Raw genomic sequence first — 18,965 nt, forward strand, 5'->3', positions numbered from 1 at the left:
GGTCAGCAAAAGCAAAATTCTGCAGGAGTGACTGCCAAAAGTGCATTGCATTCTCACCTTTCTGGAAAGCGTCAATCCCCCACAGTTAAATGTTCTTTAAAAAAACCCATACAAAACCAAAGTGTGTGGCAGAACCTTCTTCAGTGATTTGATTTTTCAAACCTCTTTTCCCTTTGGTGGGGATTACCCAAAATAAGCTCACAGAGATGGACTCTACCATTTCTTAGGGTCTGTCGCTGAGGAAAGGAGAACTGATCCTGGGAAAACAAAGACTTTGGAGGTTTAGGATGCACAAGCTTTGTGCATGTTTCCTTGTTTGTAATTCCTTTTCCCGAGCCAGGGCTGATAGGGATGAGATGAGAACTTGGCCCACATGGCTGGTCACACCTGGCTTGACCTGGATGTGACACCCTGAGGAAACATAAACACAGGCTGGGTGCGGGCTGTGGGTCCTTCCGACGAGTCCTTGTCCTGAGTGATGGGGACCAGGACCTCAGGGCTCACCACAGCACGTCCCAGCAGAGACGTTTTTAGGCATGAGTCAGCTACAAACCCCAACTGTCGCAATTGTTTTGTGGCATTGCTGGAAGTGAATGGGATGGTCTTATGCCCAGGTGTGAGCAAGGCTGATCACTGGTGGGGAGGGCACAGGGGCTGGCTTTGCTTTCAGCTCTGGAAACAAGAAGGAGCATTGGATGCTGCAGGAGCCCAAAGAAACCAGGAACATGGTATTTGGATGCAGCTGAGCACAGCTGGACACACTGATGTTGGTTTGTAAATGGCCAGACAGTTCCTGCTGTGTGTGTTTCTGCTGCATGATTGTCCCCTTGCTTTCTCTGCAAAACCTCCATTTAGCGGCACCGGGAACTCTCTCTGCTGAGCAGGCAGGAGGAGATGGGGAGGCTTAGGTATAGAATTATACATATAGGTGTGATACACATCTATGCCTGACTCAAATCCGTGAATAGAAACTGCAGATGTGAACTCCACCCTTGCCCACAGGGCAAAAGTAAAGCTTGCATCTGAATAAATCCTGAAAATCTCAGCTGCCAGCGTCTCCAAATCAGAGCAACAACAACAGGAGCTGAAGCCAAGTGCTCTGAATATTTTCTTCCAGAATACCCGGGAGAGCTCGGCTATATGTAGCAGAGCCATTTACACGGTGTTTGAGGCAACATTTCTAGTCTTAGCAGACAGAGAGGTGCCAGGAAACGATTCTGCTCCCCAGGCAGGACTCAAACCACAGTGCAGCCAGGCCCGTGAGTCCATGGTTATCGCATTGATCTTTTCAGCCTCTCCTCACGTAACATCAAGCATGTGTTAGACGGCTACTGCTCATCTCAGATACTCCTCTTAGCTACTGCTGTGGGTTGTAGCACAGTGCATACTGTGAAGGTAATGCCCCCCGCTTCAGTTTGTCCCTGAGAAGAGGGTCAGATCCTAACGACGCTGAAGATGAGGCTTCAGTTCCCTCCCTTCCCTCAAAACACAGTGGCGTAATGCAGAACACTTCAATGGGACACCGTTCCCTTCTTTCTATGGGATCTGAAGTGGAGGGAAGAGAGGGGAAAACCTGCAGACAGCTGCCCATATTGGCCAGGGAAAGGAGAGAAAGAGCTCTGGGGGAAGACACTGCAAAACTTGTGACTGAGTTTTAACCAGGGGTGCAGGAACAGAAGAAAGCAAGACACTTTAAAAAGGGACAAAGAGGAGATGGCATGTCCTCCGGGCAGATGTGGCTGACAAGGGTTAATCTTTCAGATTCCACGGCTCTACCTGCTATATCCACACCTCTGGCTCTAGACAGCTGCCTGCTGCACATTCCCTGCTCTTCGCAATACTTACCCTCGAGGGGAATGTCTCCCGTCACAAACTGAACTGATCTGAGCCCAAAAGCATCACCAAAGTCACACTTCACATGCATGGCCAAAACTTTCACTCTGTCCTTCATGAAAGGCTCATACCTGGCAGCAACTGGCACTTAAGGGGTGAGATCCCAGGCCAGATCCTCTGTGAATTCTGTGACACTGGGGCGTTTGGCTAACACATCATTTGGCATTTTCTCTCCAGCACCCTCACTTGTTTCCCTTCGCAATGTCAGTTTGCCCAGTCAGCTCAATGAATAATTCAGCACCATTAAGCACGTGCCAAAGCCGCTTCATCACTTAGTAGGATCAGTTCTTTGGCCTTTTTCTCCATTTAAACTTCATTCCAACATAATCTCCCCTTTATTGCTGCTGGAGGAGCAAGATCTACAAGTAGAAAGTACATTGCCATTGCTATATGGAAATTTAGCTGTATATATGGAAATCACCCCCTCGATAAAAATGGTGTGCTGCTAACCATTCTGCTTCACGCATGGTGCCTTGCTGCTCCTGTTCATTGCCACTTTGAATGATGGAAAAACCTGCTGTTTTTTCACAGACATTTATTAGATGTAAGAGTCAATAACCAGGCGACAAGGACGATCTCACAAACCAGGATTCAGAAAAAACCGAGGTCATTTCCCAGCTCTGTTGTGTATTTCTGGTGTTACTGCCGTGAAATCAATTCATCACACCCAACGAATCAATTAATCATATGATAAATTAGTCAATCTCGGTCCCTTTTCAGCAGCTTTTCTAGACAAAGGGGCTTTAAGAAGAGTGGGCACGTGTTTCAGCATCCAATATGTGAGATGACAATATCATCTCCTTTCTTGCTTTGCCTGGAGATTTGGACTGTTTAACTGTCCCTCACTGTCAACCTGCAGCGCTGAGAAAACTGGGGCTCTCAGCATGGACAAAACCTGTAGGTTCTAAGATTCCAGTAGTCCTGTCACTGTGATTGAAACATCTTCAGTCCCCCAAAATGGCACTACTCTGACCCTTTCCCTGCAAGGACTGAGGGCGGTTTCCCTGGAACATCAGACATAACTGCACACTCAACTGCTGACCCAGTTTGCATGTGCAATTATCATGTCTGAGAGCAGCAGGCAGCAGAGTCAGCACATCAGATCCAGCTGCAGTAACCGTCTGTGCAAATATAGCATATAGGTGAGTGCTCGTTGCAGAAGGCACAATTGCTACGATGGCTTTTATTAAATCCCACTCATTTTATGACTCCCTGGTTGGAGCAATAACCTTTCCCTTTCAGCTATGGGTATACACGGGTCTGATGTTTCAACAGCAGCAGCAAAGATCCAGCAGCTCCAGTGCAGGTGCCTGAGATGAACAGCAAAGGCAGCTCATTCTATCACTTTGGGAAGTAAGTTCCATCCTTTGGAAAGGCTCTAGCACTTAACCTAAGCAAGTAAGCATAGCTGCTCAGGTTTCAACGGTACATTAGCCGACAAAGTAACCTTCAGAAATCCTGACTTTTAATCTCCGCTGGTTTTCCCATAAGCTCTCCTACCCTTCTCTTTTCTCGTTGCCCAGATACAGACCTTGTTTTGTGGATGCTATCAGCATTTCATTAGGATGTCTGCAATAACTCCCCCCCTGTCTCTGTAAGGAACTGCCTATATTTCTGAAAGAAAGCAGAAAAACCTGTCTGTACAATGCCTGCCTGTGCCAACAGCACCCACTGAGTGATCACAGATCCTAGGTTGCTTTTAAATGGGTCGCTGTGAAAACACTGTCTCTGGGATTGTCAGAGGCTGAATTTTGGTCTTACACCGCTGTGGATCCCAAGGAAAATCAAGCAAGGCAGAGGGTTTATACCAGCCAGGCTGTGGGTGGTTTCAGACCTTGGAAATCTCCATTTGTTTTGGTTTGGTTTGGGGTTTTTTTGGTTTGGTTTGGTTTTTTTCCCCTTAAATTTTGCAATCTCACTGCACCTTCTATTCAAAAGATCAGATGCAATTAAAAAAATTTACATTTTGCTCATTTGTATGATGTGCTGCTCCAACAGTGTTTACATCCAGCCACATGATGTAGCAACACCAAGAACTGTTTCCCTGGCAAATTATTCTTTAGGATCCAGTTTGAAAGGGGACAGTCTTTACTGAGATTCTTACTTTATCTGGCAATCTGGGTAGTCTAACGCCAAATCTGTATTCCAAGCTAAATTTTCTGCCTTGGAAGCCTCTCTCTCTCTAAGACATGGCTTTTTGAAAAGGTGATACTGATTATCTGTGTCCTTTTTGTGCCTCTCAAGTTACTCCAGCTCTAGAGGACTCCTGAGGTCACCACTCACAGTAGTTTATGCTCTAATGAACGAGTTGTGGGTCATTTTCACATGAACTGTGAGAAAGCTTGTACATCACTTCCAGTGATGTTAGAGAATTGCAGGGGGACTGGCAGCACCCAGGTGGAGCTAATTAGCACCCATGTTACAGGAGACTCCTATGGGGAGCTGCGACACAAAGCAAACTCTGACATCAGCTGAAACCTTTGGAAGAGACCATCAATTCCACACAAAATCACATGGCACCAGTTGGGAAAGGTTTCCTCCGAGTGAGCAATATCAGAAGGCTTTCAGTGCATAGACCTGTGACTCAGGTTGAAGCTGCAAGGAAGATAAACCCTAAAATGAGTTTTCTGGTAAAGAGCCTTCACCTCAAAGCAACCCAGCTGGCAGGGTATTTTTCACACGAACTATTCACTGCTGTGTAATGTGGCTTGCAAATCTGTCATGCTTTGTGTGTTCTGAGCCCTGAATATGCAGGAAACAAACACTCAGTCCTCTTGAGTGGAGAAAAACCCATTTCAGAAGCACAAGGATCCTTGTATGCCAGATTTTCATAAACTATGCTTGGCTGGAGCCTCCCAGACTCTGAGCATGTGTGAAATCCATCATCGCTACCAAACTGATAAACCTTCACTCTCATTGCTAGAGCTGATTTGGGCAACTTTGATATCACCAAATGTCCCCACCATAGGCAGGGTGACGTTTGGCAGACCTGCGGTGGAGGTAGAAGATTACTGCCACCCAAACCAACCTGTCTTCTTGTAGCATTAGCTTTTTTCCATACTTGTTTGTATTCCTCACACACAAATGAAGTGCTGCAAAATCAAAACACCAGAATGACCTCTCGCTGCTATGATTCCCATGTAACCACCTGTCAGAATCAGGGGGGAGAGGATGTCTCTGGAAAGAACAGTGGGTAAGATTTCCCAAGTTGAGTAAAGGTCAAGAGAGTTAGGAAAAAAATACTGCAGAGGAATGGAACAAAAGAAAGTGGTAATCAAGTTAACATTAAGAGCTAAAGTAACAAAATGACCACTCTTTCTTCAGGGGGAAATCAAGCTCTCTGAATTGTTCGCTCACTGCATGTCCCTTATTTTCTATATTGTTCTGAACTGACATGAACACAGCAACCTCCCGAGGAAAAGAAAAAAAAAATAAATCCCCTTTTCAGTCAATATTGCTATTATGTCCTAATCAGCAGTGTACTCTCGGAAGCTAAGGAAAAACACTAGTTAAATCAATACGCGCCTCCAGGTTTTATTCCCAGTAGAGATCTCCTGTCACACGCCCACCCTTCACTACAGTCAAATACATTAATTTTAACCTCATGCTATCTACCAGACACAAATAGCAATATTCAGGGAAGTCCTCATTCTGTTTAACATCTGAAACTGCCAGACAAGTTCAAAAGTTTGTATTTCGTCTCTCCTTGAGAAATAGAGATGTATTTTATGTCACCAGACCTTAGTAATAAACTTAAATCTGACCTGAAATGAGTCAATACTCTTAATTTGAATGAATCAATAAAACTGGTGAAAACCCATGATTCCCAGCTCACAGAGCATTGCAGAGGTTCAGAAGCAGCATTCCAAGCAGAAAATGAAATATTCCAGAAGTTCCCTGCAAAACATTATGTTTACAAGAAGACTGAATTAAGAGGCAAAATATTCTGTGTTAATAAAAGCAAAATGTTTTGATTTTTCCTTCACCTAATTTGTATTATGGTGTAAAAACTTCCCTGAGCACCTTTTGAGCTAAAAACTTGAATTGGTATGGAGAAATCTCTTTAACATCATTTATGGAAAAACCTTGCAGATGGTATAACTTTTGCCCTTCATTATATATGAGTTGATTTTTTTTCTTTCTTGTTTCTGTACGCACAGAAAAAACATCTCTCCATAATATATATTGTGTCAGCCACAGAAAAGCTATCAATAGGTGTTAAATTTCTCTGTCAGTAACAGATCTCTGAGATCTGCTTGGAGGATTCAGGCAAAGAATCACTATATGTAGGCATCTGGGAAAAACCGGCTGCCACGAGACTGTCAGGGTCACAGCCTTGCCTGAAAGCCGAGTCATTGATCGCTGATGCCAAGAGACACCGAAAGGGACACCGTGTCAAGATTCTGGTTTTCAAAACGAGCTTAAACTGTGAGTGATTCTGCAATTGTTTGTCCACGTGAACTGAAAAATCACCCAGAGTGTTTGTCTCCTTGCAGCCTCCCCCCGGAGCAGGACTGAGCTGACCTTGGCATGGACGTGGCCATGGATGTGGACATGGACGGGGCAGAGCGAGCAGTGAGCTTGTGCAGCCCAGCTCACAGAGGAAGATCTTCACATATTACACAACTTTGTTCTTTGGCCTCTTCTCAGCAGTTGCTGTTTGTATGCAGATACCCACCAACTTGCTGTGCTTGGCTTAGACTATGTCATTCATAGCTTTGATTTAAACATTTGACATAACCATCAGGCATCCAGGCATCTGTATGTAGTCAAACAAGTAGCTTTTTTTTTTTTTTTTACTGGTCAAGATTACAATCTTGACCTCGCAGAAACATTTTATAAACACCATCTTGTGTCATATCTCTCAGAAAGGTCTGTAAACTTCTGTTTGAGTGCTATGACTTATGACAGCTCTTCAGAGGGAGTCCTTTTCTCTTAAAGGGAAGATATATGAAAACAGAAGGATAAAGCCTATAAATTTTTATAGCTCTGTACTTAACTCATACACAGGCAGTGGAGTGGATAGCAGTCCCAAGAGAAGACATATGATCCTCCTACTTTAAGCTATGCCAATTTTAAAGGCACCTCTGAGCATCCAGCCACTGTGTTTAAGATGCTTCAACACTTCTACGTTAAAAGTTGACCTTACCCAACACATGGGAAGTAATTTTCCTGAGCACATGCAAAAATCACGGAAAGAAACATATGCCAAAGGTGAAACGGGCCAAATGCTCAAGCTATGGAAAGGCATCAGATTTATTGAGACATTTCTGAAGGTCATATCAAGGTCATGCACTGGTGTGTATGGTGCTAATCAGGAGAGGGCATCATTGCATTTAGCAGTTACTGATCCCAGCCACTGCCCAAGCAAACCATCATTTGGGGAGAGAGGAAATCCCCTGTTCTTTGCTTTGCTCTGATCCTCTCCAGGGCCCAGGCATCTCCTCTAAGTGACTCCTCCTCACTTAGGAGATCCAGCTATGCTCCCACCAGACCAAGACTCCAAGAGAACCCCAGAGCCAGCACGTGACCATCAGGTCTCCTTGTCCCCTCTGCGATGAGGGCAGGTGATCCTGCAAACACTCCTGAGGCCAGAAAGTGCCAAACTCACTCCTCTCTCCTTGAATAAAAAGGTCTGGGAGGGATGGAAGAGAAATCATGTACAGCACAAACCTGTTGGTGTGAACACTGCTTGTTTCCACCACCATGACCTGAACGTCTCCAGGTTTCTCCAGCTCAGCTCCCACTGAGTTATCACAGCTTGATGGTTCTAACAAGCAGTTATGTGGCAGCTGAAATGCATTAACTGGCCAGAAATGGGGAGGCAGCCCACAGCCTGCTGCAAAGGCAGAAACATTTCCAACTGCTTGGCTCACAGTGCAAAAAGTGGAGCTGTGAAGTTCCCTCTTCCTCCATGGGCAGAAGAACATAGCCATGAGTCACTGCTGGGGCAGCTCAGGGGGGATGAGGAAACTCCTCCAGTCACAGTGGCTAGAGATGGTGTCTGGGACCCCGCTGCCTTGGTTGTTCAAGTCTTTGGAGTGAGAACCCATGAAATGAGGCCATCTGAATGTGTCTGCAGAGTCCACACCATCATAGCTCACTGCTTATGTCCTATTATGTGTTCAGAGTAAATTTTTAGACTTCGTGAATGGGGCGCAAGCAGAATTGCAAAGCAGCTGGAAGTCAAAACCTCTTGGTCTACCAATCTACTGCTAAACCTCACAAAATACCAAGAATGTGCCATGGAAAGTTGAATCCCTTGTATGAAATTATTCTCAGTAAGAAAATCACTCCTCCTCGCTGCAGCTCTGCATGCCTCAGATGCTTTCATTTAAAACTGTTTTCTTACTCTTTATTGACCATTTTTGATCAGCCTAGGCAATAAATAGCTAATTGGCCGGTTTTGCCATAACAAAACCAAGGAGGAACACACATCAGAGCAGAGTGACAAGAGCAGGGTGGAGCCTGCCTCAGCTGCTTTCTCTCCTGCCCACTGCCTTAGGCTTAGATTCATCCCAGGGCAGCCAAGTAGAGGCATGGAAGAAGACTATCTGTTCAACAAACTGACTGCCAGTGCTCCAAGTGTGTCCCTAGCATTTGGTTTAGCGATGCAGGTGTCCTTTCTTCCTCTAAGACCCTCTATAATGAAGCTGTTTCACCAGTTTGCAACTGAGAGTGCACGTTATCAGTTCCTAAAGAGAGTAAACTGGGGAAGGGCCCTGCATATAGCAGAGTAAGATTTGTGAACTAAAGTGGGCTGTAGGATCAGACATCTCAGGAGAAAAATCAACCATTTGGCTCAGGGGAAGAGTCCAGAAGATTTGAGGTAAAAATTTAAGTCACATCTGCAGGACCTCTTCTACTCAATACCTGCTCATGGTTCTTGGAAAACACCTGTCCTTCAAGATTAATCTGCTTCCGCATTAACCAAGCAAGCCCACTTCAGCTGGCATTCAACCATCTGAGCAGTAAGCCATTCAAGTTTTTCATTTTTCAGTGATCAGCAAGATTACAATGATTAACTTCATTTTTTCCACTGGGCTTCCCCAGCCCTTCAAAACTTCCTCCACTCCTGTTATCATCAGAAAATTTACAAAGTGAAATGAGTCCAGGTAGGGAAGGATGGGCTGGCACAGCCTGCTACAGAAGTCTGAGTAGATGTTTCCAAGCAATGTGGAAGAGATCCCTCTTGCAGCAATGGAACTCAATGTCACACTGTTGCAGAGGGCTGTACAAGCCCAGTCCCAGCCTGTAGGGCAGGCAAGTGGCCCATCAGCAACATGAGGACGGCCTCCATGCAAACACCCTCTCCACCTCAAGAAGGATTCAACCAATGGTAGAAAAGAATGAAGGGAAAAGACCATTCGGAAAGCTGGAAAACCTGACAAAAGAGAAAAAAACTGAAGAAGTTTGAATTTCTTAGCCTAAAGTAAAGAAGGATGGAAGAATGGCAACTGTTTTTGATAGACGCCTGGGAGCTGGTAGAGGATCTGCCAACAAAAGCCTTTCCAAATGAGTCACAAGCATCTGTCAAGTGTGCTCTACCAGGGATCCTGGCTGTGGGCCAGGAGATGGCTCTCTGGACCTTGTGAAGTTCCTGCCAGCCCACTCTGCATGAAGCTACATTCAGTGACAGCTCTCCTTTACCCTGCTCTGCAGCGTGCCTGCAGCTAATGGTGCTGAGGTGGCACCATGGGACTGACCCAGATTTACAGGCTCCAGCTCTCAGCTACCCCCAAAATCTCTGCCTTTGCTGAGAAGATGGACAGAGGTAGAAAAAGCCCCAAGCAACCTGACCAAACTGCTTTGAGCAAGGGGTTAGGCTAAAGACCTCCACAGATCCCTTCTCACCTAAATTATTCCATGTGGGAGGCAAGAGCACAGAGGTTCACCAATCTACTCCAAGATTTTGTGGCAAGGCCAGGCCTAAATTCACATGTTTACATCTCCGGGCAGGTTTTACCCCACTTATACAGCATCGGAAGGCAAAGACACTCCAGCCCCAGGCAGGATATCCCTCTCTGCTACACCTTTTCCAAGCAGGGACTTTCCAAAGGATGCAAAGCTACCAGAGCCCCATAAAAAGCAAACTGAAGCAGGCAAAACAGATGGGCCAGGATGTGGAGGCACTTACAGCAGATGGCACTAAAATATTAAACTAACATTACCGTATGCTTAAGCCGCAGCCCAGCTTGCTGCTGATTGCAGAGCCAGCCTGGTGAAAGCATGCAGATGAGACACGAGCCTCAGATTGCTAAATCATCCTACCAAACATCCCCTTCCCATGGAAAAATGCCTCACTAGCAACTCCTCCAACAGCAGGGACGTGCTAACATGATGCAAATTATGTTTTGCTGAACAAAAAGTATTTCCAATAAATTAAGGTCTCTCCCAGATCTCTGCCGGAAAAACATCTCAAGAAACTGTGTAAAATCAATTTGTCTGTGGCACCAGAGGGGGACACAGTGACAGATTAAAGGGGCAAAGCCCACACTGGTACTTATCCACTGAGTGACAGCCTTGGACGCTATAGGATGGCACAAGAGGCACCAGGGAGGGGAGGGAAACATGTTCTTCAACCCAGAGCATTTGCCAGTGTCGCCCCAAAACCAAAATGATCCTTACTGCAGCTTATGACACTACCTGAGAGACACTGGGCTACCACATATAGATGGGTGGCCATGAACCTTGGTGTCTCTCACAGGTGCTTAGAGCCACAGCAGCCACAAAGGGTGTGTGGTAAGGACACGCTCTTGTAGGGGACTAACCAGATTGATGTTACGAAAGCCTTTCATAAGGCATAAAAATCAGCATGCTTCATAGCATGGTGTCATAGAACTGTGCTGCAGAATAAAGCATTTTAAATGATAAATTTTATTTGACTGCCTTTCCAGAAGGACCCTGCTTGGACCTTGGGTCCTACCTGTTGTGCCACCTAGCACGTGAGTGACTGCATGACCCCACAGCCCTGGGACTGGGTCTTACTTTTCCCTATGCTAAATTTTGTCATAAAAAGAAAATGAAAGTAAACATTATTATGAACATCCACATTTTTTTTTTAACCTGAGCTCAGACATGTCATCTGAAAGGTAACAATGTTCACTAAATGGATCAAGCAGAAGGAATCTCCTAATGTTGTCACTGAAGGAGAGACTGGAGAGAGACCTGATGCCCCAGCATAAGGGAAATGTCCACCCAGGACCAGGTCCCCAAGCTGTGGAACACCAGCACAGGATAAGCCAGGTCACCCTGGCAGAGAGCTGTGACAGCCATGGCAAGAGAAGACAGGAAAGGACTTGGATAAAATGCTCTCTAGCAGAAATCTGCCTTGGTCCAGGCTTCTTTTGGACTTCTTGCAAATTGCCCCTGGACAAAAGATGCATGTTTCCAGGGCAGTAGGTCTTTTCTGAAATTTCCTGCATGCCCAAGCCATGTGCAAGCCCGTTCTGGATGCCACCTGAGCTACGCAACGTCACAGCGCTGTGCAGGCCACACCAATCAGTTGTATTATTTTCCAAAGCCTGTGAAAATCTGTTGCAAGACAGGGTTTTCTTGGAACAAACCTAAAAATCTGCATTCCTTGCTCTGACTACTGGAAAACACAAATGCATCTGGTCTTCCTTCTCTGTGGCTGAATATAAAACACATATTAAAAAAAAAAAAAGAAAGAAAAAAAAGAAACTGAGCTGGCAAACTCCTTTCCTGCAGAGCCACAGCCAGATGTGCTCTAAGCCCTGTTGTATAAGGGCTGTGTCCACCAGGAGTGATGTGGGGGCAGCGACAGCCGAACAGCAAATGCAAGGTGACACAATCTTTCTGACCACAGGGAAAAGCGAGCGAGGCTGCTTGGTGGTTACTGGCACAGGAATAGCTCTGCTCTTTCAAATCGTGATAATCAGCTCCAGTAAAATGGAGGTAAGAAGTCACTGCCTGTTTTTGTTATTGCCACTGGATGGCAACAGAGCAGAGACATTGAGTTATCACTGCGCAAAACACACATGCACTTGCTGTGCTCCACCTTGTTATTTAGGGGAATGGCTGTGATTTCAGCACTCCTCGCAGATACACCAGAGAGGTCTCTGAGCGATTAAGCCGCAGGCCGGCAGCAAAACAATCAGCAAGATTGTTCCTGGAGTGAGGCTGAATGCTGGGCTTTCACTTTGTACAGCTTCTCCATGTATTTCTCTGATTGTTCACTCAAAATCAATTTTTGTCTTGCCAGCCCAGGGCAAACTCTTCTGATGAGCCATGTAAAGTATATTCAATGCCATGGCTATGAGTAGAAAACTCCTTAGTGAAATTACAGTATCGCACTGTGAAATAGTTAACACATGTGAAACTAATGGCTATTTCTAAACTACATATATCTGGTAATGAGGTGGCAAAGGGCCACAGAAAGATCTACAGCTGGGTGTCAGAAACACAGCCAGGCATGTGAAACAGTTTCATTTGAACCAATTGTTTCCTATGAATCTCCAGAAATGCACTGACCTGAACTCAGGGAGGACTTGCCATGGTCGTAGGTGGATCACTCTGTGAACATCACTAAAACCATCATGTCTTAATAAAGATTAGTGGTGGTAGCATGATGCTTCCGAGGTGATGTGTAACAAGGAGGTAACAGGAAACAATGAAGGTTTTTCTGTTTTCTATCTTTTAACAAGTACACGGTCACATCTTTTTAGTATTCTCTTAATGACAGATAACTACAATTAAGATAATTCTCTAAATTGAGGAACGATGATGCTGTTCTGGCTTTGGGTGACATTGTTCTGCAGCACTTCCGTTGTGCAGCACTGTCACATCTCCCTCTATGCTCATCACTTTGGCTGAGTGTGGTCCATGCCAAATGCCTGCCAGCTGCGCCTGAGTTGGCGTATGACACACATGATGCCATGACGTAAAGCTCTGCCAAGATGTCAAGTTGATGCTATGAAGGCAATCCCTGTCCCCTCCGATGTGCTCTGCCACATCATTTCCCTGCCAGCAGATGTGGCTCCAGGCTGATGGAGCCTGGCAGGACCCAGGGGGGATGCTCTGGTTCCACCAAGCCTGTTAACACATCCCCTGGTTCACCTCTGATGATTGAAAAACCACTGAAGTGTTTCACGTGAACTGGCCAAGCGAGGGACAGAATCTCCTTTCCCATGTCACAAGAAGAGGCCCATACTCTACCTTCAATATAAAAATTTAACTAGCGTCTAGACACAGCAACCCATGCAGCAAATACTTGTGACTTCTAGTGGACACCTCTGTCACCCATATTTTCTTATTTAGAGCCCACATCCCCATACCTTGAAATCAGCTTTAAAAAGTTACACAGGTTTTAGCAACAAGCTTCTTGAGAGGCTTTATGTTTTTGTTTTCCTTGCCTTAGGCACTGGAGTGTCTCAAGGGAGAAAAGCACATGCCAAAATACTCCTCTATGCACCGCAAAATAGTAATTAGCTGTCTTGTGTCTGTCAGTCCTGGAGGAAATGTCGCTGCCACTACTATCCTGTGGGAACACAGATAGGAAACACAAATGCACTGAGATGCAAGAAGAATATCTGCTCACGCACACAGGGATTTTCTCTGAGAACAAGCCTCTGTTGGCATCAGTTTAGGCAGTGACAGAAATTAAATGAGACTCAAAAGTTAGGCCAAAAAAATCTGAATAAGATCAAGGAGGACTGAAAATTGTAATGGGACTTGAAATGTCAAAATTAAGGGACAGACAACTAGCTGCCTGTGTGATATTCCCCAGCTACTTTCCCCAAATTCAAACCCAAATAAGTTAGTTGTCTGCCCAGAACAACACACACAACATGGTTGCAGAGACCCCAGGCAGGAAGGTGTGTAAGGTAAATTCAATTAGCCCTACAGCTTCTAGAGTATGGGCAGGGCCTGGGCCAGTCCTACAAAAGTGGAATTTGGGAAGAGGCAGGGAAATGGTTTGAGCTCACCCTACCCATGAGGGAGTAAGAGATGCGCAGCACAGCATCGCAAGCTCTGAGAACCTAGCAGGAAAACATGCTCACAAGCAATAATCATATGTTTCCTATTCAGCCTATTAATGTCATTAGTTCATTACCGCTAAGAATATCAGTATTAACATATTTTATTGCACTGCAGATCTTGCAGTCCTCAGCACATCGTGCAAGTTCGGGCTGTTTCCTTACTAGACGTGCACGCTTGGGTTCCCAGCGCTAGATAAATCAATTGTAGAAGCGTGCCACTTAAACACATCTGCCACATCTCCAGGCCATCATGTGCTCAGACGTCTGCACAAACATGGACAGCAGAAAAAGATGCTCTCTAAGCAGCAGGGGTGAGGTTTGCTCCCCCTCCATCTCTACCCGGTTGTTTGCAAGGAAGCAGCAGCTTTCTGAATTGCAAAGCCCCATCGGACAGAAGAGCCAGGAACAGCCGCTGCCCCCAACCCAGACTGGGGAGAGGGCAGAGGGGAGCAGGGGCAGCCCCAGTATCCCTCCCTCTCTCCCACGCCAGCCTACAAAGCCAGAGGCAAACAAGGCTCTTGGCTATTCAGAGCTGGCATCTTGCAAAGAATAAAATGCCTTTTTCTCTTGTGTGCCTTGTGAACTACAGCAGTTACAGGCTGCAGGGACTCCTGGCAGTGTCAGTGTGCAGTGACCGTGTGCTACCCCTTGGTCCCCAGGGTTTAGCTCTGGCCAAAACCTGGTGGTGGCTGTAGAGGTTTGATGGGTCCAAATTGCAAGACCTGGCCCTGGCTGGTTCTATACCAGCTTTGAAGGGATCCTATGGGGAGACAAGTGCCCCTGAGCTCACCTGAGTACTAGGGAAGTGTCCTGCCTGTCCCCCTCCCAAAGATGGACGAGAGAAGGGGCTTTCAGAGGGGCACACAGGTTGCCTCCCAAGGCACGCAGAGCTGGGATGAGCAACCCCAAGCCACCTGCCTCCCTGCACCAGCCTGGAAGCATACACAAACCCCTCATTATTCAGAATGGAGGGTGTCAGATTCATTTAAGCTGCACCAGCTTCAGTAACACCCAGACCCACCAAACCCAGTCCCTCTCTTCCTCCAAATCTTTTTTACTAAATGTATCCTCAGAAACATTATCCTCACATTTCTGGGAGAGGCAGGACCACCCTCCTGATTGCACCCCTTCCCTAGGGCAAGGCAAGTACTATTTCAAAGAAAGAAATGATCATTTGTTGTTCTTTGTCCTCCAGATGTCTGATGTACAAATCAGCCATATGTTCCTGAGGTTCCTGCTTGAGCCAGTATCTCTACATGCTTAAGCCTAAAAATTATTGTTGCTGGTATTTTTATATTTTTTTCCCAAGGGAAAGGAAAAGGAGAAAAAGAAGAGGATGGGAAGGCCAGAGAAGATGTGTGCATTGTCACAAGCGTGCCCAGCTTCCAGCTGAGGTTGTCCAGTGCCAGCAACACCTCTTGCTCAGCACTACTAACATCTCCTCTGCAAGGAACAGGAGCTTCTCCCTCCTCCCCATTTTTGGCAGCACTGCAAAAAAACCCAACATAAACATCTGCATTTACCTTTCTGCTTATTTAAAAACGGCAGTAGGGGCGAAGCCAAGGGACTTCTTTTGCCAGAGTCCTTGGAAGACACTTTACTTTGGTTAACAACAGTTTCTTCGATGGGTTTCTTCAGGATTATTCTTTCCTTCAGCTCCTCGGTGCTGACAGCGGAGGTTGGGGGCTCAGCACCTACTTTTGGTGCAACAAAGGAGCATTTCAGGTGGGACGCGGACTCTGCCAGGTTTTCCCTGTTCATCCTGCTCTCTGTCGTTTTACTCACTTCGTAGTCTGAGGCGTCAGTGCGCAAGATGTTCTCCTCCTTGATAATGTCCATGACCATGGGCTTCATCAGAGGGGAGTCCTGCTCCCTCTTTGGGCTCTCTTCGGAGGCCGATGAGGCATCACAGGACTCAATGATGAGCTCGCTGTCGAGCTCAGCCTCCCGCTCCTCCCGCAGGATGCTGTACTGGATGGAGGGGGAGGCAGGTGATGGAGGGGGCCCTCCGATGTGGCTGAAGGTCATGTAGTTGGAGTGCAGCACCTCCTCGGCAGCCAGCGGGTCTTCCGAGACCAGCTCGATCTCTGAGTCCCCCGACTCGGCGCTGCTGGCTTCGTTATCCAGGGATGAGGAGACGGCAGGACGCCCAGGTTTGGCCCGCTGGTCTCTCTTCTCAGTGGAAAGGGCTGGTGACTGCTGCACCTCTGGGGTCTCAAAGGAAAAGCTTTTTGCTTCCTTGATGGCACTGATGATTTCATCCTCCGACAGGCTGCCTTTGCCCTGTGACTCTGAGCCAGATGGTTCTGCCACCCAGAAAGAAAGGGGAAAAAAAGCAGAAAAAAAAAGTTAAAAATGAGATTTTCTGTCTGCTTAGGCAACAAACACAATAGATTCCACACCAGCATGGATCCCTCTAGCAGGGCTGGTACCACAGGCAGAAAGTCTCCCCATCTGGAATGACTAACAGTATTAACAGCTTGTCCTTACAGAGCATTTCCCATGCACATATTCATTATAAAAGAGGCACAAGGCACACGGCAATGCTGGTCAGTGCTTGGCCAGTGGCTCAACAATCTGGTTTTCACCAGAAAAATCACCACTCGTGAGGAACATGGGCTCAGGCCACACATGACAGCATCTGACTGTCACTGATGCGTATGGGTCTGTTCTGAGGACATGGGGCTGGTTAGTTCCTGGCACTGGTGATCATAACAAACCATGTCTAATTACAAGTAATTTTGTCAAACTTCAACTTTCAGGCATGAAATGTTCCAGGTCAGAAACTTTCCTCAGGTTGGTTTGTTTGTTTGTTTTCAGGGATGTGGGCAATGAATTCTCTGTGTGCTTTTATCTCAGTTGGGTCCAAGCATGAAACTAATTTTTTAAACTGTAATTCTTAATATCATTAAGAACTACATTAACCAAAATACTAACTGACCAACTTGTCACCCAAAATTTGAAACAAAAAAAAAATACCTGCATTTTCTGGCTTGTGTTGAAGAAGATTTGCTTGGAGAGTGAAAATGAGCAGCTAGAAAGGCTGATGGGTCACCCAGGATGAGCAAGGAGCCCACATCCTGTACTACAAGGGAGCCCAGCACCAGACTTCCCAGCTGTTCTGCCTCCCTGTATATCCTTTTACCACATGGGATTCTGCAGTGAAATAACAAAGAAAGTGAAATTGCATGTGAAGTGCTCACAAGAAGAGGTGATGGAGGCAGCATGAAGTGCAGCTGCCATCCACACACAAGACCCTCCCTTTTGGGGGGGAAAAAGGTTGAATTCCCCAGTCAGGTTGGAACTGCTTTGGGTGCAGCTGCTACCATTGACTCCCCACAGCTGTGTTGGCCACTTCTGGAAGCTCCTCTACAACAGAAGGTGGGAAAGAAGTTGTATCAGATGTAACTTGGGGAAAAAAAGCCCCACTGTTTTGGGCTATTTACTGACTTAATTTCCCATCTCAATAGCATAGCTGATTTCTTCCTGATCATATGCCTTTGCCAAGATGAGTCAGGTAAAGGGGGAGGTTTTAATGACACCACCCAAGCCATGACGTCCTGATGGGAGATGGGCAAGAAAAACAACCTCCCCACACCCCTCCAAGTGGTTTTGGTTTGTGCATCTGCCAATACACATCACCATCAGTTTTGAGCACATCTTGTTAGCACATCTGCAGCTCCTCCAACAAACTCTCTTATAACACATCTTCCTCGCATGAGAAAGTCCTTCTGCAACCCAGAGTATGGCCACAAACAGGATTACGGTGTTTGGGACTGTTACTACACACTCCAGTGCGGACGCTGGGAATTTTCTGTTGCATTGAGCAGGATCTTGTCCATCCTTTTGCTCCGGCTGTGGAAAGCCCGGCTGAGCCGCACCACTCTCCTGCATTACCGCATGTTAAGCATTTTCTCCCCGAGGAATGACTTAATTCGGCAGGCGTCCAAAGGGGCATGTGACCGCCAGCCCTCGTAGCGCAGCTACGCGCTGTCCCACGGCTTCACCCCACTCCTGTTCACCCTGGCAGTTTGTAACTCTCAGCCGTGGCATTTACCTTGCAAACAAAAAAGTCTTTTGTGGCCAGCAGCAGGGTGTCATATTTACCACTGGCATGGGGAAGCATATAAATATCCACTGCCTTTCAGCACCGGCGCAGCATATGAACAGGCCATGTCTTCCTTCCCCAGAAAGATGATGGACAGTAATTAAAAACAAACCGTTTTCAAGAGTCCTGATCCAAGCAGGGGGGAACTGTGGGCTTTGCCAGGATGCTTGAGGGGTATCTCGGAGCGACAACTTTGCTGGGTCACTGGGTAGAAATAGTGAGGGCAGGTTTTACTTTTCTACCTCTTATGAATGCAGAGTCTGGGTGCAGCGTGTCCCTGGCTGCAGGAATGGGGGAAATCCAGATAAAAAACACTGCGGGAGCCATCCCTTAAAGCAAGATGCCTGCTTTTCCCCTAACGAGATCAATAAATAGTGATTCCAGCTTTCCAGCACCCCAATGCAAGGTGATGGGACTTCCCACAGCAGCACTGGGGATCATCTTTGCCCATGGAAAGGAACATTTCCATGCCAGCAATCTCGCCAGCCACACCAGTGCCTCCCAGTAAGGCAGCAGCCATGAGGCTCAGCCAAGTACTGTTCAGCCATTCTGATGGGATAGAGTCATCAAGTGTCACAAACCAGGCTTGAACAGTTGCCAAGTACTGAATAAATAACAATTAGTGCCTAAAGTGCTTAATTACCTCTTAGTGCAAAAAGTGTAAATCGATAAAAAATGGCATGTCTCCCTCAGAAGTAGTGTATGATGTCACCCAGTCAAATAAAAGGGGAAAAATAGGACTCTGAAGTCTGCCTATCGAAAGTTTCTGGCTGATGCAAGCAGGAAAATCTCACAGATGTGGTGGACTTTTTCTATCACTTTTTTCATGTGTGAAAGTGTGCAAATACACACTCAGTTTTGGATAGGAATTAAAGTATTTCTCTAAGGATCGGTACTAAGTGTGGGCGGAAATCCCAGACTGCTATTTTAAGGTAATTCCATTTGATTTTTAAATGGCTTCT

The 18,965-nt window shown here is 46.3% G+C and overlaps 1 protein-coding gene across 1 annotated transcript in view; it reads right to left on the minus strand.

Annotated features, from left to right (window-relative positions):
- RTN1 (reticulon 1) overlaps nt 1-18,965 on the minus strand; it is a 120,240-nt gene that overhangs the window by 34,085 nt on the left and 67,190 nt on the right. Inside the window, exon 3 of the mRNA XM_065636462.1 lies at nt 15,419-16,201. Coding sequence (XP_065492534.1) covers nt 15,419-16,201 — 783 coding nt within the window. The remainder of the gene's footprint in view (nt 1-15,418; nt 16,202-18,965) is intronic.

Source organism: Caloenas nicobarica, chromosome 5, assembly GCF_036013445.1.
Source record: "Caloenas nicobarica isolate bCalNic1 chromosome 5, bCalNic1.hap1, whole genome shotgun sequence".
In the NCBI taxonomy this organism is placed as follows: domain Eukaryota; kingdom Metazoa; phylum Chordata; class Aves; order Columbiformes; family Columbidae; genus Caloenas; species Caloenas nicobarica.